Source organism: Phycomyces blakesleeanus (assembly GCF_001638985.1).
Source record: "Phycomyces blakesleeanus NRRL 1555(-) unplaced genomic scaffold PHYBLscaffold_11, whole genome shotgun sequence".
Taxonomy (NCBI): domain Eukaryota; kingdom Fungi; phylum Mucoromycota; class Mucoromycetes; order Mucorales; family Phycomycetaceae; genus Phycomyces; species Phycomyces blakesleeanus.
The window spans coordinates 1,070,443-1,092,151 of record NW_017265144.1 but is presented as its reverse complement, the minus strand read 5'-3'; the positions used below and the strand labels follow the sequence as shown (position 1 = coordinate 1,092,151).

Below are 21,709 nucleotides of genomic sequence, written 5' to 3'. Positions count from 1 at the left end.
GATAGAAAAAGAAAAAAAAAAAAAGGTTCAGAATTTTCCAGTCACAATGAGCGCGCTTTTGTAATCGCGTTCAGTTTAATTTCAATACGCAGTTTGGACGTGCGAGAGTTTACAGGCCAAAAGAAGACAAAAATAAAATAATGCTTGACATGGAAGAATACTTAGATACAAAGTTGCTTCATGAAAAGGAACCAGTAAGCCTACAAATAATAATAATAATAATAATACTATAAAAAAGCTTATCAGTTCTTTACATAATAATTAATAATTCTATAACAAGGTTACCTACAGACTCCTAACAAGACAATTTCGCATTCCTGTAAATACTGCCAAGCAGTAAGTGGCCCGAGCCATTTGTAGGATTCATTGCGCTAAAACATGTAAAAATTAGAGTTTTACAAGATTATGCAAACGCACATCAACAAATACACGCAACTTATTGCTTGATCGGTACAGAAAAAGCATCTGACAGTAATCAGCTTGTAATTCGCATGGCAAAGAGTAATGAACTAGAGTGTAAGTTTATTGAAATAACCCAATTTTATTTTACGTGAGGCTATGCAAATGATAATTACAGATGCTGATACGATTTTCTTTTATCTCAACCATATCACACACACACACACACACACACATACACACATACTGACAAAATAAAATCAAAAAGCTGTAAAACAAACATTTAAACATATATCAGGAACACAAGTTTATAGTCTCTGTCCATATGATCCAAAGGTAAAGCAACAAGAAGATGGGCAAGCTCAATAGATTGATTGTATAGAAAAAGATAAAGGCAGTGAAAGCTAATTGACAGACACAGGATTTATCTGTAATTATAGCAGCTGATGAAAATCTTCCTAAGCTGACAGCCGAGGATCGCACAAAGTAAGCCTATCATGGAGATTAATGAATAGACAACCTGATAAAGAAAGAGGCATCCGATTGATGTAGATTATCGTGAAACTATTTATTTGTAGGTGCGGTTTGTTGCAGAATACTCGTTTAGTAAATAAATCAAGCGTCAAGCAAGAATCTAGACCAACCCATTCGATCTCTGTACCGAAAGAAACACCAGCACCAACACCAACACCAGTTCCTGCACCAAAGGCAACACCAGCAAAGGCAACACCAGCAAAGGCAACTCCAAACACATTTGGTGCATTCTTAAAAGTAATTATTTAGACACGGCACATATAGGTGTACTTATATTCATTTGTAGAACAAGACATCAAATGCATCAACATCCAGTAAAAGAAAGTCATCTGAATCTGAAGAACCCAAATCAAAAAACCACCATATTTCCAAGAAGATTAAAGATTCTAGTAAACCTATAATCCCAGGTAAAAAAGAAAAAGAAAAAGAAAGCGAAATGTCTGGCGATTTATTAAGTTGAATATTACAACAAAACTGGTTAACAAAACAAATAGCTGTCGCATCAGAGGAAGAAGAATCTGACGAAGAACTCGATCGACGACTAGCCCGATCTAATTTGAATGCAAACGTCTTTACGGATGAAGAAGATGATATATTTGACGATGATATTCCAACTGAAACAAAAACATACACTGATAGTAATGAAACACCTGGGTCTGATAAGTCGGCAAAAGATGAAGATGTTGCGATGGCGGACAATCCAATTGATGTTGATTCTGTTAAAGAGATTCCCGAAAAGACAAAAGGTAATAGTTGTAGTATGAGAACACGGTTTTATTTATTGATTTATTTATGTTTTATGTCTTATAAAATCTGGCTGATTTATTCTTCTAGAAAACGAGCTAGAAACAAAAGATGGGTCAACAACTTCCTCGACACCTGGAAAGATTCGACGCAAAGTACAAAAAAAGAAAACATATGTGAACGAACGTGGATTTAGAGGTAACAACTTGAATCATATATAAGCAAGAATCAATACTGTCTGGTTTATTTATTTATATGTGTGTGTATACTCATTAACACTTCCTGACGCTTATATATTATATTAGTTACTGAAAATGTGTGGGAGTGGGAAGAGGTTGATGCCGACACCGCTTCTGATACTCCTGCTACCGTTCCTATTTTTTCCAATTTGAATAATACTGCCAAAAAAACTATCGCACAGACAGAAAATACACCCAAACCAAAGGCAGCCCCGGCGGCGAAGAAGGGTGCGAAGAAGGGAGCAGCATCTGCTGGACAGGCAAATCTGTTAAGCTTTTTTGGTAAGAAGTAAAATCATAAACATTAAACATATATTTGTATTTTGTATTGTATTCACAAGCATTACACAATATGTACATGTATTTTCGCAGTCAAAAGCATGGTATAAAGCACCAGACATAAACACGAATATGAAAATAAAATAAGCATAAAATCATAATCATAATGATAATAAGAATAAGAATAAGAATAAAAATGAAGACTACTAGTATCTTTTCCTTTAAAGAAAAAAAAAGTAATTATTATGCTAGTGATTTCCATTGTGTAGCCTGCAATTTCTTGACAATAGCAATAGTCTCTTTACAAATCTCGCTTGGTCTAGAGTCAGGTTTGATAGGCTCTGGTGCTTCTCCTTTAAGTACAGCCATACACCCAACACTAGAGACTGCGATAGAGTTGATATTATATCCTCCTTCCAAAGCCATCACAACTTTTCCATTTGCAAGTGACATCAACATGTGGGTCATTTGGCCATATCCTGCAGGTGTAACCTCGCACTGGCCAATATGATCTCCATGAGCAGCATCGAAACCAGCCGAAACTATAAAGATATATCAAAAGGAGAGAAGAATCAATTGAGCCAAAAGATGAAAAAAAAAACATATATATATATATATATATCATAATCAAAGTCATTTTTTTTGCTTACCTATCACCAGAGAAGGAGCAAATTCTCTGGCAATTGGCATAATTACTTGCTCAAAAGCATAAATATATTCTGCGTCTCCCATTCCTTCTTTAGGCCATGGAACATTAACGGTCCTATTATAAAGCATACAATTAGTCATTGGCTATAAAACCATCTGGACCCTCCATCTGATCCAAAAATCTTGAATACTTACTTTCCTTTTCCTCTCTTTGAGCCAAAGTAATCTGCTCTTCCTTTTTGGTTCTGAGGATAAAAACTTCCGTTCTCAAATCGATGAAGAGAGACGTATAAAACATTTGGATCATCTGAAAAAATCTCCTGCGTGCCATTACCTATTTCCCTCGAGAAAAAAAAAGAAGAGGCAATGTAATGAGATTAAAAATGGCATTTGCACATACTTAAACAAAGGTTTCTAGATCAATAAGCCTTACCAAAATGAACATCCCTATCGAGAGCATATATTTAAAAAAAAAATCAATTCAATCAATTCAATTATATCATTTCTATCATTTTTTTCTCTCTTTCTTCTTCTTCTAAAAAAATAACTTACCAATCTAATATCATTACTTTTTTCGTGTCAAGGTGTGTCATACAATACCTTGTTGCAATCGCAACATTATTCATAACACAAAATCCCATTGCATGCTCAGTCTCTGCATGATGACCCGGTGGACGGACAATAGCAAATGCATTTTTAACTCTATTTTCGATTACAGCTCTACAGGCCTCTATGACACTACCAATTGCATACATGCTACACTCATATGTATGACCATTCAAGTAGATTGAATCATGAGAGTTCTCCATATCAAGCAATTGGTTTCTTGTCATAGCTTTTTTTTTCAAAATATAAAAAAGAAAGAAAAAATGAATAAATTAATGAGTGAATGAATGTACATATATATATATATATACACTTACATTTTGTGGATTTGATATTTTTGAAATGTTCTTCTGTATGGACCATCAAAACATCCCGAGCATGGGCTTTTTTGCACATGAGGCGTACACAGTCGTCTAATAGTCCACTCTGTTGTAACTTGTTGTAAATGGAAAATATACGAAGTGGATCCTCGGGGTGGTCTTCTGATTGGTTCAGGTTGGCATGATATGACATTTCCACACCATACACATATCCAGTCTGAAGGTGACGTCTACTAGCAACAGCAACCACTTCATTTTTTTCACTTGGAGGACGTCGTAAAGCTGAGGGTCTTTTAGGCGGAACATTTGGGATAGTTTTCTCTGTAGGCGAAGTTTCCCTTGATCCCTTATTTCTGTTATAAGTAGAGATTAGTTTCTCTTGTTATTTTTCATGTTATTTTGTCGCTTGGTGCTTATAATATTAACTTACTTTCCAGTATTGGCTTTTTTATTCTCGGTTTTTGTTTTCGTGACATTCTTAGACAAGTTTGGAGTGTAGTCACCAGGACTTGGACTGTACATGAATTCCGATCCGAGTGGGGGGTCCACGTCTACCACATTTACTTCCATGTCTTCGTCCATATTATCTTGAGAATCGTGAACCGGCTGAGTCACAGGTACAGTTTGGTTGTTGCCGGAATGGTTGGACTTCATTAGATTATTATTACTATTATTCTTTTCATTAATAGTATAATGTTTCTGAACTTCGTTTTCGGTAGATACTAGAGGTTTTATTGTAGCTTCCATATCTTTCGAAGAATCATCTTCCCGGACAGAATTTTCTACGGGTCCATTGGCATTGTTTTCACTGCCATCATACCTAGGGCGGTTTAATTTGGATGCGATATTCAGTGTTCCGGTAGTTTGTCGTGAGTTTTGGGATGACAAATCATTGCCTAATAAACTATCGATGCCTTCTGAAGAAGATCTTTGTGTAGAATTGTTGGATACAGACATTGAACTCTGGGTGTTTTCTTCTACAAACGAACTTTCAAAGGCAATGCTATTTGCCATTTCACTTTCTGAATATGTAGAATTTGGACGAATTGGTTCAGGTGTATTGGGTTCTTCCGGGGCTGGTGAGATTTCCATAGGGGTTATATTTTGTGTACTAATATTATTGTATGGTTCTACTATAGGGTCCAAGTCATCATTTGCATTTTCGAATTGTTCGGACATGGCTAATAATTGTAGTGGTGGAGGTGGCGGTGGCGTGTAGAAAATTTCATTTGGTGAATTTTCTGATGGAGAGCTAGAACGGGAATTTTGTGGACTTAGAAGAGTATCGCAGGTAGGTCCAATAGGTGAGTGTGGGGTTGTGTCGATTACAGGTGTGGTTCTAAGTGCTACTGGTGTACTGCCTGTGCTCAATTGTAGGTTGTCATTTGTAGCTTCAGTAAGTGGGTGTGAGGTTACGTTGATTACAGGTGTATTTTCAGGTGCTGCGGATATACTGTCTGTGCTTAATTGTAGGTTATTACTTGTAGATCCATTGTCGGTAGGAGTGGGGTTGTCTTTTTTTGTTACATGTGACACATAGTTTGAAAACGAGCGGATCTTAGCGTTATGCAGGTCGTTCATAGCTGATAATATATTACTTGATGTTAAGGGAGTTTGTGCGACTGTATTGTTTGGTGATCTGGGAGCTAAGAGAGTTATTCTCTTTATTTTACTCGAATATGCTGATGTTGTATTTTGCGTCGATGAAGTGTTTGGAGTTTCTGCGCGTTTTATAGGCTCAGAGTTATTTGTCGGTGCAGGCATTGGCAAAGAACCATGCTCTGGGTTATTGATCGGTGCAGGCACTGGGAAAGAACTGTGGTCTGGGCTATTGATTGGTACAGGAACTGGCAAAGGAGCATGCTCAGAGTTATTGATCGGTGCAGGTACTGGCAAAGAACCGTGCTCTGGGCTATTGATCGGTGCAGGTACTGGTAAAGAACCATGCTCTGGGCTATTGATCGGTGCAGGCACTGGCAAAGGAGTATGCTCTGAATTATTGATCGGTACAGTTACTGGCAAAGGATTGTGCTCTGTGCGGAGCGGTGATTGCATAGGTTGTTCAACAGCTAAATTTGAGATAGGATCTTCTTGTACTTTTTGAATAGGTTTGGATGAACTAGTCTGAGTTGTTTCAACCTCTTTAGTCACTCCTTCTTTTTCTCCTTCTTGTTGTTTTTCTTTTCCTTTTTGCTTATTTTTATTCAGTTTATTTGCAGCCAAAGCTGCTTGGCGTGAGATACCAAACATCAAGGGTGAAGATATATTTAAGTTGTTTTCTTCATCGGAATCGTCTAGTGTTAAGTCTATTACAATGTGTTTGTTTGAAGATTCTGGAGATGTGCTGTCTCTGAAATTATTAAATGAATGTTTCGATGTAAGGGAAGGTGGCCATGCCTGGGTGCGCCTAGGCAGGAACAGTTCTGACGGTTTTTTAAGATTGGTGCCTAAATTCTGTTGCATGTACCCATTTTCCGTTATTTGTGATGCTGGAATAACACGTGGTAGCCTCCGATTAACTGGGTGATGGTGATCATCAACGTCTTCGATGTTTCGTTTATGGCTTCCTCCTGACATGGCGCACACAACAGTTGAAAAGGTAGGTTTTTTTTCTGTACAAATTATTTTATTGTCCGCATTGTCAGAGTCGTTACGTGACAGCGATTGTCTATGAATAAAGAGGATCCAAGAAATAGGTACTTTTTTATAGAGCACAAAACCGAAAAGGTTTAATAGTTCATCTTTTGTTTTCTGTTTCAATAGATTAACCTTTTTCTTTCTATTGGAAGTTAAATAAATGTATAGGTGTGTGTGTATGTGTACATGTATTAGTACAATCCTTTAAGAGATACTCTATAGTATTAAATGTATGTAGAGTCTGAGCTCAATTTAGTGATAATTGTATTATAGTGACAATGACAATGACAAGGGAAAAAAATAAAGCTTCCAAATATCACTAAATTTGAACGCCAAAAGGTTTTCTTATTTGATACATGAGCATCTTTAAGAGAAAATTGCTGTGTTTATTATTCTTAAATAATAATATAGTAAAAATGAAGACATTCGGTGTAGATAATGGTTGCCACTACAGTCTGAGTATAGTGTTTCGCATTCAAAAATCAGAATATCAAAGCTTTTAGAGGTAGTCTCAGGTTAAATGCGAGAAAGTCTGTCTTTCAGAAATATGATCCATAGCGCCGAAGCAGAAATATCATAATGATATGTATTATGTAGATACAGTAGAGAGGATATAGAGCTGTATCAATTCACCCACTACTATATTCGTTAAGTTTAATGAGAAAATGCTACAAGCCCACGTTCTCTCTATTCATGAAAGGTACACTTTTTCAAATTTAACCTGAGACTGTCTCAGAAAAGGTTCATTTTTCATTTATGAATGCAAAACTTAGTATTAGATCGAATTAAAGTGCCCTTAATACCATATCTTCCATCAAAAGTATGATGTACTTTTCAATTTAATTAGCAATGGAAAAATACTAGACAATCAGAGCCAGTTGATTTTTCCTTTTAATCTTAATTTTAAAAGATCAATTTTTTTTTTAAAAACACAAACAAAAAAACTCTAATCCAATAATACAGATTGAAGGTTTTAGTCTTTGTTTCATCTTTGATTAAATTTTGAGTTGGATTTATCCCATATGTTTGGGGGCGGACAGACTAGAAAGATTAAAGTTGCTTGCTTAAAATAAGTTGAAAGGTATAGAATGCTAAAGTTACGTCAAATTTCTTAAGCTTATATATGACTTTTGGCGAAAAAAGAATAATGTTATCTTTGTTGAAGCTTGAATACTTGAGAAGCTGAGTTCAACCAAGTGTGTTAATATTTTTAGAAGAGGAAACGACTTGTTCAAGGGGTTATTTTCTTCAAATCTTTGTGTTACTCATGCTGATTCAAAATTCATTGTCTGTACCAGATTGATCTTAAAATAGGAGTGTTTTAAAGTGTTGATGATATAAGATATCCAAGCGAAAATGATCTTTTCTGATTTACACTTTATATATACATATTAAGATATGTGTTATGTCCTATAGCTGCAAAAGCCTGGTGTCCTTTTAACACCATCGCAAATGGTACATGATGTATATATTTGTATGAAGATTTTTAAAATATACAAATTTTAGTTTATTGTCTTTATATAAAAAATGTGAGAGAGTGAGAGTGAAAAAGAGTGGAAGAAAAATTATAAAAAAATATAATAGTAATATAAAAAATAAAGATAATCGAAAAAAAGGTATTCCACAAAATACACAAAACACACAAAACACACGCACATACACATACACATACACATACACATATACATACGTAACACATACGTGGGCATGTAATTTATACACAAATGTGGTATTTATTTCTAGGCAAGTTCAACCTCTTTTTTTGACCAACCGCATTCTACACTCGGATCCTTCACCATATCTACCAAAGGGAAGTAATGGTTGACCATCTTTACTGACAGCATGATGGGCACATTATCAAAGCTCACACAGCGCACACGCACATAAGTATTGTCAGCAATATCCTTGACAGCCATAATAAAGTCATCAAGGGTTTCTACTTGCTTGGAGTTGATGTGTGTAATCCACATGGTTGGCACAAGGCCATACATATAAGAAGGAGAGCCCTTGGAACGTGCAGAAATATAAATACGCGAGGGAAGGGTCTTGCTCTGTTGTAATACAGCCTTGTGAGGTTCTAAGCAAATAAATAACGTCAATAAGTTAGGTAAAATCTCTTCGATTACAGACACACGCACACACACACACACACACACACATATATATATATACAACATTTGTACATACCATGTAGTGCAGCACCTGCCCAGAACACAACACGGCTGGTACCATCACCAGACATAACATCAGTCTTGACCTTTACTGTGATTTCCTTCTTTTGTCTCAGGATAGTCAGAGACAATTCTTCTGCCTCGTACTGTACATCCATCTCATACATTCGTGTCACGACCTTGCCATTGACAGCCAAGATGAGATCCAGCTCCTTCAGTACCTGAGCGCTCTCACTGCCTGCCTCGGTACGTTTAATCATAAACAGCTGGTGTTTGGCAGGATTGGCTTCCTCAATCTTGCGAACCCACTCATTCGAAAGTCCCATGGCACCAGCCTGGGCCATCTGGACAGTCGTCAGCTCGGCATTGATGCTACGAAGGTTGACAGGAACACCCTTTTGAAGGCGATCAAGAACAGGTTTGATGGTTGAGATGTGGATACCCAAATGGTACTCGTTGTCATGGCCATTCGGGTTGCGTTCTCCCAAGAAACTCATCCAGAGACCTTGTACAAGACCATTGGAATCTGCCAAAAGTCCAGAAGAGCATTGAACAGCAAGAGGTGTGTCGAGAGTAATGGCATCCAAATTAATACTTCTAAAACGAGGGGTCTAAGAAAAAAATTATATGTAGATATGATAGATATTAATAAGCATATTTTTGTTGTTTCTAAAGTACAAATGAAATCTTATTTCTATATCCTCCAGTTTTGTTTTACTTACTCCATTGTGAGGGATTGTGACACATGTAACATCAGTAACAACTGTTGTCAAACAAACAGGGCGTTGATTGTGGTTGTGAGCTACCAAAGTAACCTTGTGTCCCTGAAGCAAGGTTTCGGTGCTAAAAGGAGCACTCATAACGTCGGTGTCACCAATATGTTTAGGATCATACTGAACAACTGTGAAATTGTGAGTTGGGTGGAGGTACTAAATACAATTAATCAATAAGCGATATTCACAAGCATATATGTGTGTGCATGTGTGTGTGTGTAATACTTACGATGACCTTTGCAGGAATAACAGTAGAATCTGCGACGGTTAATGTCAAGTCGCCCATTGAGAATGGTACAATGCTGCGACTAACAATAACAAAACCTCTCTCCTTGTCTACGATAATGCCTGCACCTATCTTACGACTACGAGGAAACCCATCAAGACGACAGGGCATATAAAAGTTAACCTTGACCAGACAACGGATCAGATCCTTGGCAGGGCCGAGACTATCGTCAAGTTCAATGAAACGTTTTGTGGAAGGTTTGATAGCGCGAGGAGAAATAGGTTCTCCCATGTCAGTGAAATCCCACAATCCGGTCTTGTCATTGCGTACAGCTAATCTGAAGCTAGACCAGTGACGTTCTACTTGCACAACAGCAACAAGGATTGTATGGGCATCTGCAATAGAGTAGTACACTACAGGGACTCTTTCACGGTCGGGCAGAGACTTCATGACCTCGATAAAGGTGTTCAGGTCAGGAGTTGGTTTGTCATCAACAGACTTGATAATCCAACCATTGTCAGGACCATCCAATCGGAACACTAATAGACCATATTAGTTTACCAAATTCATAATAATTCAAAAATGAAGAAAGAAAGGTCTTAATGTAACCTTCTCTTCCTCCCTATCCCCTCCAGCTCTTTGTTTATTATTATTAATTAATTAATTAACTAGATACTTACTGCCAGAAGGTTCGGCGACATAGACTCCTCTGCAAGGTACACAGTAAGTACGAGCAAGTTGGTAAGAAACCTCATTCAACTTTGATCCACCAATTTCAACATAACGATCTGGAGTGCTATAGTTGAATATTGTTAGTTAATTGCGTTTTGTTATAAGTATATATTCTATAAGCACTTACATTGCATGAAGATTTCCTACACAAATATCAAGTTCCATGGGTTCACCACCTCTCTCGATGCCAATACGGATAGTCTTTCCCACATTTGAATCCATCATCTCCTCAAAAGGTACGAATTTGGTGATGTACTCGCCATTTATTGTCAGCAAAATGTCACCCTCCTCCATTTTCTTATGAGCGGGGCCTTCGGGAAGCACTGTTTCTACCACCAACATACCAATTTCGTCTTTGAAGATTCCTCTCAACTTTTCTTCCGTTTCTGGTCTCAATCCCAGTCTACGAGCTTCGTCAAAAGGACGATAGCTTATATATATATATATATAAAATAAGAAAAGATGATAAAAAATGTAAAGCATTAATTATCCTGTTTTTTCTCTTTTCTTTTTTCTTCTTCTCCTATTGACATGTAATAGGTGTCCTAAAGACTTACGTAAATTGGACCTGAATATCTCCTCTTGGTACAGGTTCACCACGTCGAATATAATGCAGTGCACGCTTAATTCTGTCAAGAGGCAAAAAGAAATCGGTAGCAGCTTTGGTGTGTCCACCAGCCTGTAATGCAACAGCGTTTCCCTCGATATCAATTACTGGAGATCCAGAACTACCGCCACTTGTGCTTGATGCTGCTTGTCTTGAAGTTTTTGTTTTTTGTTTTTTTTTGTTTGTTTGTTTTTATTTATTTATTTTTGTTTCAAATAAATATATAGATATAGGTATAGACATAGATATAGACATAGACATATAGATATATAGGAATATAAATATTAGATAATTAAGATAATTAAGATAAGTTACAGAAGAATCAAGTTTATACTTACAAATAAAATGTATTGAAATCGTTGTATGTCAAGTCACCGTAGTCGGGTGTGTTGCGATCGAGACGAGATATGGAGCCTGCCAAGATACTCAACTTTTCACCTGCATCGTTACTACAGCATAAAACCAACATTTTGTTAGTTAAAAAAAATCCGTGCATATAGTAAACCTTTTCCTCCTTCTTATTGTTTTTTTTTGTTTGTTTTAATTCCTCATCCCTACCCAACCACACGAATGTCAAGGCCCACCTTGGCTAGCTCAGGCCTCAATTCTACTTGAGTTACTGGCATGTATTTGATTTTGCTGGGGTCGAATCTACAAATTATTAATGTAATTAAAATGTGAACCATCAACAACAATTAGAAGCAGCATAAAAGAAAAATGAAAGGTAAAGGTAAAGATAAAGATAAAGATAAAGATAGAGATAAAGCATACAGTAGTAGTATATCAAAGATAGGTAAAAAATTATGATCTTAATTCAGAAAATAGTAACATACTTGAGGAATCCGAAATCGTGAACAGGATCTCTGTAAATTGGATACACGTCTACTTCTTCATGATCGTGACACACGGCCTCTCCTACAAATGGGCCTGCACACGCAACGTGGCGGTTGGTGAGAATGATACCGTTCTTTGCGTCCACAATAAATCCAGATGCTTCTGAAGTCTCAGGGCCTAAACAATTGAATCATATGTGTGAGTCTAATAAACCTTTTTTTGCTGCATCAAACTGCAGTGAATTAAAAAAGAAAAAGAAAGAAAGGAAGAGTAGAAGAACAATGTGTGTATTTGCGTCTAAAGGTGGGTATCCGTAGGTTGCCTTGGATACATGTATATATATATAAAAGTAAAATCTGACGAGTGGCTAGTTATTATTTTCTTGCTTTAATACCTTCAGTATCAAATGCTGCGACTTGACTAAAGCGGATCGAGACAATGGCTTTAACAAGTTTATTGATCGTATTTTGCCACTTTGTGGGCTTGAAAGGTGAGATTTCATCCAGTTGGACATCTGCCATTGGGACATCAGTAGAGATTGTCGGCTCCATCTCATCATCGGATATATTGACCTGCGTTATTTCTCTAGTGTCGAGTTTTCTTCTCTTAGCAGGACTGTTAGAAGGTGTAGCGGCTGGTGAATCGCCTCCCTCTAGATTATGATCTTTGGGTAGCAATAGAAATGCTTGCTCAGCTGTCAATTTCGAATCCATGTCAACGGAGCTTGCGATGGTCCCTTTTTTCTTTTTTTTCTTTTTGCCTTTTCTCTCTTTCGAGCCTGTCCTTCTATTAATTTTTGGGCGGAGGCAAGTGGCTTTGACTTGTGTGACAGGCAGAATGGGAGTGACTTTAAACTAATTGCTAGAAAGTATATATACTAAATTTGTACGTGCGTATGTGTATATATGAAATTACAATAGAAAGATATGCCTATAAATTTGTAACTTGTCATTATTCATTACATACACACACACATGTATATTTCTGTACATATAAATATACGTCTTTACGAGAAGCTTTGTGCTTTATATGTTTCTTGATTTGATATAATTCTTTTTAGCTAACATTGATAGGTAGACATTTATATTTTACTGGGTAGAAGATCTTTCTCTTTTTTCTTTTTTCTTCTTTTATACATATATATGCGTATTTAACTGTTCAGGAGACTATAATATAATCATACTCCTTTGTAATAAGTGCCTATAATATACCATGTTTTCATAGAAAAAAAAACACCATTTGTGGATACAGAGGGAGGCAATTGATAAATTACTAATATATGTATATATATATATCAAAGAGGGGATGATTTTAAGGAGTAGTTCCTGTTGTGTTAATGTTTGTTGTTGTTGTTGCTGCTGTTAGTGATGTCGGTGCTGGTTTATAGATCAGGGATGGTTTATTTAACTGTTACTTTTGCAAGAAGATGTTGGAAAATACATAGAACACTTTATTATAATATACTGGGAGTAAATCATTATATTTAGCGTTTTTCTTTCTTATTTTTTCTTTCCTTTATTAATAATACTATTAATAATTCTTTTGTCTGTTGGGTTTGCATTAAAGGTGTATATAGTGATCCTTTTAAATCTCTTGGACTTATTTAAATTATAACGGTTTATCTGTATGCAGACCTTATAGTCATCACAAGTTTTGATACTTTTATATGCTGAATTGAGTAACCTTTAAAGAAATATTTACATCCAAATCCTTCAAACCGAAATGAGGGTATTTCTGTTTTTCTTTTGGTCTCTTATGTATATATATGGACATATACCTAAACAGCGGATTCGTACTCAATTAACCATTGGGTCGCCTTAGTCACTTACAGTAAAGCTTTGTCTTGACCCATTAGTAAATATACTAATGAATACATATATTAATAAATACTCTAGAATGGTTACAGACTGAGGCGTGAATTATGTAGATAGAAATGTACCAATAACATGCGTATGTACTAAAAGTGAATAGGCTAATTTTGACCATTTTTTTATTTTCTTGGCAGCTTTTGTCTAGAACTAATAGTCTATTGGATTTTTGAGTGGACAGAATTTTTCTTTCTTTCTTCTAATAGAACATATATATATAGAGTATTTTCCTGTCATTTTTTTTTCTCCAGAACATTAAAAAGCTAAAGCACAGTATGATTATTTGCTGTTATTGGTTGGGAGAGGATTTTATGTAGATCCAGAACCGTTACTACAATATCCCGTCCAGTTTTGAAATGTGCAATAACCTTCTGAACAAACGTGTATAAAAAACTCCAAAAAAAAGAAACCCCATTGGCCCACATATATTCTACACCTTTAATATCAATAATCTAATCTATTATAAGCAACATAAGTTATATATACTGTAAAAAATAATAAGAGAAAGAGATATAAAAAAGCATATGACCAAACCAAATACCAGGAAAAAAATCATATAAATATAATAACAGATTCAATATTTGACAAGGTCCACAAACCAAGAACCAATATATATATATATATATATTCAATATCACACTACAAACATGTCTACAATTGAAAACATCAACACTGATCTCACTCACATAGAAAATCCTATCCGACAAATACCGCGTCTAGATAAATGGGAAGATATCCCATTTCCTTGTAAGAGCTCATAAACATATTGTACACATAATAGGACATATGTATATGTATATATACGTATCATTGAAAAACTAACATGGTATACATACCAAAGCTATTTATGACAAAGAATTCAGCTCAAGATGGTCTTTGAAAGATCGTCAAAAGTTTGACGAGTCTATTCGTAAACGTGTAATTGAATACAGAAAGGAGCCTCCTACTGAAAAACTGGTAAACAAAAGCAAACACAAAAGACTTGGAGATTTTAGTCTTGTAATAATAATGTATTTCTCTCTCTCTCTATTTTGCTGGTGTATGATTTTAGATGTCGCACAGTTATGTAGAGCAGTATTTACCGTTCAAATCTTCCCAAGAATTCAATGATAGCCATACTTCTGAAGATGGAAGTATTCAGTTCGGAAAGATTTTAGAAGGTTGGCCATATATAATAATCACAAAAGGCTTTCTTTTTCAAATATATATATATATATATATATAAATGTATATACATTGCCTGACTCCAAAGAAAGGCACTTAAACTGATATTTCTGGTAGCAATTGATGATGTAGCTGGAGTAATTTCGGGAAGACACATCGAGTGTATGAAAGTGAATGACATATTCGTCAATCTCACGGTTGGTATAGAGCAAATATACCTCAATATGCCAGATTCAATTGAGGACTACAAGCTTAGTGGATGTGTTGCTTACACAAAGGGTACCTTGTTAGTCGGTATGTTTAATCTATGTGTATTGATATGAAGCTTTATTATTATCATCTAACCAATACACACATACATATAAATCTTTAGTTGTTCTTTCACTAGAAATGGTCAAGCATGAAAATATTACAATGGACACCAGGATTCTTCGCCCCATAGTTGTTCCTGGTCTAGGTGCTCAAAACCAAAACACTGTAGCGATATTTGAAGCTACCTTTATGCAGTTCAATACATTAATTGGAAAACCGTGCAAAGTAGGCCAACTTAAATGCACAACCCTTTCAGAAAAATTATTATTCGACCGCACGGAGAAAAAGATTGCAGCTCAACAGAATAATAACCAAATTCAGCAAAAGCTAGCACTTTGCACGCAAGAGAACATTATATCAAATTGCATATTAAATACTGAGCAAGATCAAGGTTCAGACGTCCTTGGATCAGTGGCAATTTCTGATACGCAAGTTGAGAGCCATGGAATAACAACTCCACAAGATAGAAATGCACATGGAACTACGTTTGGAGGATATCTTGTACACGGAGGTTACAAAGTTGCATGTTCAGCAGCCACTCACTTCCTTCAATCAACTGCATTCAAGCTAGTTAATATGAATGACATTTGTTTTATATTGCCAATACGCACAGGAGAACACATCAAGACATCTGCGCAAGTAATATATTCCGACAGTCGATCAAACAAGGGATTTGTTGTACGTGTTCGGATAGAAACACTAAATATCAAGACCATGAAATACAAGCTAGCCATTTTGATGAATACAGTATTTGCTCCTATCGATCAAAGTACACCATTAAAAACTCTGCAGCCAAAATCTAATGAATCTGACCTGTGGAAACAAGGCCAGCACATATTCAATCAAACATATAATGTTGATCTGTCTTATCCTTACAAGTCAAACCAGCTTGGACCAAGATCACACAAACTTTAAAATACAGCGCATCCCTTTTCTTTTCTTTTATTCTTTTGTTTCGCTCGAATATGTGTACAGTATACCTACCATGGAAAGTATTTTGATCCTTTTCAATTCTCAATAAATATATTATGTTTTCTCTTTCTTTATACAGAAAGTACCTCATTTTTCATGTTGTTTCGCTAAGAATCAATATGTATAAAGATTTATAAGTTAAATATACGCATAGTAAAAAGCGTCAATCAGGGTGTTCGATTTTTCGAGTTATTTTTTTTTTTTAGAAAAATAATTTAACACCGGGGACACGATAAGATAGCTATATATATATATATACATGTACACGAGGTAGACTGTCGTCTCCAGCGGGACTATTTTAAGAAGAAATAACCATACTATGCAAAGAAAGAAAACACCATTCGCCTAAGTTTGTTTAAATATTTTATTCTTATAAAGGTTTAATTCCACAATATATGCGAGATTCAGGTATTCCCTCCAAAGGTAATTGTTTACTTGTGTCTATTGTTTACCTCAATTGGGAACACAGTTATATCGTGGATTATATGCGCGGGAGTAATTCATGGACTTGCTTTAAAAATATAGAACGACTAAATGTAAGTCATGGGCAGAGATATCTCCATTGCTTTTTTAAAGAATAATTATATGATGGTGAGAACGATACATATATAATTTACATAAATCATATCAGCTTATGCAAGGGCTTATATCAAGATAGGCGGATTAGAGTTTTAGAACATCTTCAGCAGTGAGAGAACTTTTAATTTATCTAAAGTTAAACACCGCTACTTTAGCTAAAGAAAAGGTCAATTTTCCCAGCAGTTCGATTTATCTTTAAATAAATTTTGAGAGCGTTTTCATCAATAAATTTTATCTTCCTATTAAATTTAATAGGAAGATAAAGAAAAGGGACTGTCTTTTATATTTAAAGTGAATTTAATCGAACTGCTGGGAGGACAAACTTTAGCTAAATCTTTAAATTTAATGTAAAAGTGGAGATAAAGTGGACTGCTGAAGATGCTCTTAGATGCTAAGTATATGCTGGGAGCAGAAAGCAGAGTAAAAAATAAAGCTTACAAGAAATTACAGGTAAAGTTATTAAATTTCTCTGTCTGTTTAAAAATTATAATTTTCGCACTTTTGCCTCGAGTCTGCAAGCATCATAAGTTATATACATATGTAATTATGCAGAGTGACAAGAAGCAAGTTCTTCAGCACTCATTCTTGTTTGAACATTTCCTTGTTTCCTACACTAGCTTGGTCACATATTCTTTTCTTTTACATCTCGTTTATTATTATTATTATTATTAATGAAATAACTATTCTTATAATGTACTTGATGGGCTTAACCCCTTTACAATAAATATGAGCTGCTATATTCTAATTACTCAAAAAATAATAATAAGACATTTGATAAGTGGTTATTGGAACAAATATTTTATTCTTGAAAGAGTTATTTTTATTGACATCAGACTCTAAAAAACTGAAAATGAAAAGTAGACTTTTGTGCATTTAAAAAAGCTTGTATAAAGATAAAACTTACTTTATATGAGGGCATTTGCCCATTTGGTGTATTGTGCCATAGAAAGGTCAACTGTATTGCACGGAATCTTGACGTGCAATACAGACAAGAGCTGCTAGTATACCACGGGACCTTGACGTAGACATACTAGCCTAGACTGCCATTAGAGGAAGTGACGCCCCTGTCCTATGACACAATACTCGCCATACCTTCCGCCCCACTAATTACAGCTGTACATTACGGAACCTAAGCGTATCATACAGAAGAAATCAGACTCAAATAAATAAAACAATTAGAATTAGGCGGTGCATTTCAAAAAGCCTGTACAAAAATAAAACCTACTTCAGATGATGGACTTGAATATTTATCGCGTCGTATCATAGCAAGGTCAACTGTACTTCACGGAATCTTGACGTGAGATACAGACAAGAGCTGCCAATATATCACGGAATCTTGACGTGGGTCTATTAGCCTAGATTGCCTCTTAAAGGTCTTAATGCCTCTTAGCTATGATACAACGCGTTTCTTTTATATACATTTAGAACATGAACGTTAGATTTGATTAATTAAACAAATTACAGGCTTTCTTTTATATACATACCATCGTCCAATGTAAATGTACACCTGAATGTATTGCAGGGCCATTACAATCAACACCTCACAATTATATCAGCAAAACATCTGTTGACTGACACAACCAAGAATGATGCAAGCAGGAATGATGTAAGCAATCACGTGCTGTTTAAACTCTAAGGTGATGGCTGGTTTTGAGATATCGAAACGATTGAAAAAAAAAATTAAATGAAATCAGCCAATAATATTAATTTTTGTCTGACATTACCTATTGATCAAGGTACGTTTTTTAACGGTTGACCATGTATTTAAAGCCGGGGTCGCTAATTTTTAAACAAGGAAAAAGTTAAATAAAAAGGATCATTTCGATCAAAATGGGAAATTAAATACAGAAAATCAGCTATATATCCAAATCGTTTAAGCAAAGGGTCTTTAAGTGTATAAGTAATATGGTAAGGCACATGGATATCCACTATATAAAGTTTGTTTGAAATTGATTACTCAAATATTGATCAAAAACTCAAAACGTTTCAATTTAAAAGAAACCCTATTAATATTAACATTCGGGTTATTTTATCACATGGGCATGTTTCATATCAATATTTCTTTAGGGCATACATCTCTAATTTTTTATAAAGAACTCTTTACGTAGCTAGAGTAATATTAAGGCTTAAGAAGACCTAATGCTTGGCCTTATACAAAACAATTTAATATCTGTATGTTACTCTGGTTATTTATATATTTATTACAAAGATACCCCCGCAGTAATTTATTTAGCCCTGTGGTGCAAATAGATTATTTGCCTTTTTTATACTTCCTTAACAAATTTAGGCATTTTTAGAGTAGTTGATATCTCCACGAGTTCGCATTTGTTTTTGTTGAGACAAGTATTGACGGACTCGTATTTATGTTCTACACAGCTTTACTTAATAGGCTAAAAAGAAAATTTTCCAGACTTTTTTTCAGTTGTCCTGTGAGTAAAAGTGGGTATCGAAAATGGACTTTTTTGGTGCAAATAGCCCGATTGATAGTGAATTAAGATTTTATAAAGTGAAAATGTGGGATGTTTTGGTCAATATTTGAGCAATCGATATCAAAAAATGTTGATAAGGTGGATCTTGATGTGTCTAACCAGGTTACTTATAGTTATAGAGCCTATTAGCTTTATGAATAGTGATTTATAGCTGATTTTCGGTGTAGAATTTGCCAATTTGATCAAAAGCATCATTTTCGTTGATAGTTAAATTTTTATCCAAATAGTACATTCGAGTATTTAGCAGTTGTAGCCTTGCTGCTACGAAATAAACCTATCTGAAAAAAGCAAATTGGGCAATTAGTCCCAATGACTTCCCTTTTTTCTTTTGCTTTGATATATTGCTTGGAACTGTTTATAATCAATTTGATATACAAACGGAATACGTTACTATTATAACTTAACAAGTCAGCATTCATAATTTATATCTCAAGACAGCAATCTTAGACAACTAGGACACAGACATTAATATACGGTTAATTAAATAGCAGCTGCCTCTCAAAAGATAAATATATATAAGAGACTCAAGGGACAATAATTTGTATTTTATATGCCTTTAAATACTGATAAAAAGATAAACCCATTAAAGTCTAATATATTATGTGTGTGGGTGTCTATACACTTATATAGCGATATTTGAGATAGATCCTCGATGTTCTCTACAAATATCAGCTATCAGGATGGATTATTTGTACTTTATTCTTTGCACATAAACCTCGTTAATGAAATACATTTAATGTAATATTGTTAGCTTATAACATTTTGAGCTATATTATTTTATTGCTACAAGTTTATAGTACAAAAGCTTTAACATATTTAAACCGAATGATTGAGAGACTATTCTGGGGATCTCTTTTTCAGAAGAAGAAGAAGAAGAAGAAGAGAAAAATATTGCATAGTTCTTGTAAGCAATATATATTCTAAGATACTAACATTATCATTTATGCGCAAAACAGCTTTGTAATATCTCTGAGCATACTAGATATCTGTTATCTCTAGCTTCCACACACAGGTTCTTTTTGATCAAATAGGCTGTTTTTAGTGATTTTGATTCAATAAACTAATATTTGCACGATAAAAATATCTAATGATATGATGTCTGATACAAGCAGCTCTCAATATAATCATATTGCTGAAAACATTAATATTACTCTCATTATATCAAAGAAATAGGACTAATTAGCAGGGAGCAGACGAAAAAGCTAAAAGAAGAAGAAGAAGAATAATTATTGTTTCATAAATACAATGGGACTATTACTTGGGTATCTAGTCCATACTTCCCTTCACTTTCTCTCTTTTAAACACAAATATACATAAAAGATATATTATTTTCTATTTTTTTTTAAAAGAATAATAGCACCGGATTCTTTGTCTCTGGATTACACAGATCAATATCCTTCGGAATGTAAACTTGATTTGATACAGACGAAGTGTGAAAATGGTGGTAAAATATATCACACTCGTTATATTCCTCTCACCCACAAATCTCATTGGTGAATAATGGAGGGTGCAAACTTGGCAGCAGGATTTTACTACAAAGTAGCAAGACTCAGCTTATTCGACTACGAAAGCGTCACTTCAAGTCATCGAAAGTTTTTTTTTTACGTGTTAGCAATAAAGAGTCTGTAGGATTCATTGTAGGTTAGTTCCTCTATCTCCCATAACATCACTATGTTACGATTGGCTGATACGCTTTACACAGCAGCACATCCAACAACAACAAAAATTGCCTTGGCCTAGTATTAAACTGTAGTACTGCAGTTTGGGGGGTTTTATAAGTGGTCTGGCATTTTGTTGACAAAAAATGGTCTCATAAGAGCTGTTAATATTTATATGTGGATTGAATATAACAAGGAAGAGGGAAAGCATCCGATAGTCAATATGATTTTTTACTACCTTGGTACATGTTTTCTCTTTCTATTGGTTATAATTTATATTAACCTGTAATCGTGTAACTGTTATACAACGGAAGGGACAGCCAATAAGAAACAGTCATTAGATAACAAAAACCAACTTTTTTGTAAAGTAAATCAAAAGTAAATCAAAAGAAAATAGAGGAAAGTAAAGAAGTAAAGAAGTAAAGAAGTAAAGAAAGACTTGGTTTTGATCGGTTGTAGTAACAACTCTAAAGACAGAGTACAAGTTTCAATAATGGCAATCTTCAGGTTACTCTAAGCTGGTCTGTGCACTTCTTGTTCCAACAGAAGAAAATTTTCATTTCATTTCATTTCATTTTATTTTATTTTATTTTATTTCGGGAGTTTAATCAACACAATATAAATAAAATAAAATAAAATAAAGAATAGAATAGAATAAAATAGAATAAAATAACATATTCAAGACGAGCGTATTAAACATATAATGAAGCCCTTTTACAACAGTAAAGTACAGACCTCTTGGTACTTGGACTTGGTGTTGATACAAATGTACAAGAACTTACCACAGTGTAGAAGCGTTAAATATACATGAACCGGTTGGTTGTTCTTTTTGTGTGGGTGGTAATCCTCAGAGGGCGTGCGGTACCTGTATTAATCATCATGTGAAAATATACAGGTTGCTTGGTAGTTGTTTGGGGG

At 34.9% G+C, this 21,709-nt stretch overlaps 5 protein-coding genes across 5 annotated transcripts; 3 read left to right on the top strand and 2 right to left on the bottom strand.

The window, feature by feature from the left end:
- Positions 1-127: 127 nt before the first annotated feature.
- PHYBLDRAFT_181543 (hypothetical protein) lies at positions 128-2,209 on the top strand (the record flags this gene model as incomplete). Its single annotated transcript, XM_018438486.1, has 10 exons — positions 128-194; positions 281-336; positions 392-516; positions 668-735; positions 821-885; positions 978-1,170; positions 1,220-1,340; positions 1,428-1,679; positions 1,768-1,875; positions 1,983-2,209. The coding sequence occupies exons 1-10, from the start codon at positions 141-143 to the stop codon at positions 2,207-2,209; spliced, it is 1,269 nt and encodes a 422-aa protein (XP_018291483.1). The 5' UTR covers positions 128-140.
- A 229-nt stretch (positions 2,210-2,438) lies between these two features.
- On the bottom strand, positions 2,439-3,676 carry PHYBLDRAFT_112735 (hypothetical protein; the record flags this gene model as incomplete). Its single annotated transcript, XM_018428308.1, has 3 exons — positions 2,439-2,737; positions 2,846-2,958; positions 3,396-3,676. 3 exons carry the CDS (start codon positions 3,674-3,676, stop codon positions 2,439-2,441), a joined length of 693 nt encoding a protein of 230 aa, XP_018291482.1.
- A 4,218-nt stretch (positions 3,677-7,894) lies between these two features.
- On the bottom strand, positions 7,895-12,270 carry PHYBLDRAFT_133851 (hypothetical protein; the record flags this gene model as incomplete). The annotated part of the gene is made up of 11 exons (XM_018429596.1): positions 7,895-8,483; positions 8,594-9,188; positions 9,300-9,506; positions 9,580-10,115; positions 10,257-10,372; positions 10,436-10,738; positions 10,866-11,066; positions 11,254-11,364; positions 11,474-11,566; positions 11,749-11,926; positions 12,144-12,270. The coding sequence occupies 11 exons, from the start codon at positions 12,268-12,270 to the stop codon at positions 8,146-8,148; spliced, it is 2,805 nt and encodes a 934-aa protein (XP_018291481.1). The 3' UTR covers positions 7,895-8,145.
- A 1,994-nt stretch (positions 12,271-14,264) lies between these two features.
- PHYBLDRAFT_168793 (hypothetical protein) lies at positions 14,265-16,008 on the top strand (the record flags this gene model as incomplete). Its single annotated transcript, XM_018435940.1, has 5 exons — positions 14,265-14,364; positions 14,459-14,574; positions 14,669-14,777; positions 14,899-15,075; positions 15,155-16,008. 5 exons carry the CDS (start codon positions 14,265-14,267, stop codon positions 16,006-16,008), a joined length of 1,356 nt encoding a protein of 451 aa, XP_018291480.1.
- A 452-nt stretch (positions 16,009-16,460) lies between these two features.
- Positions 16,461-17,669, top strand: PHYBLDRAFT_72251 (hypothetical protein; the record flags this gene model as incomplete). Its single annotated transcript, XM_018442619.1, has 3 exons — positions 16,461-16,601; positions 16,900-16,991; positions 17,591-17,669. 3 exons carry the CDS (start codon positions 16,461-16,463, stop codon positions 17,667-17,669), a joined length of 312 nt encoding a protein of 103 aa, XP_018291479.1.
- Between the last annotated feature and the right edge of the window lie 4,040 nt (positions 17,670-21,709).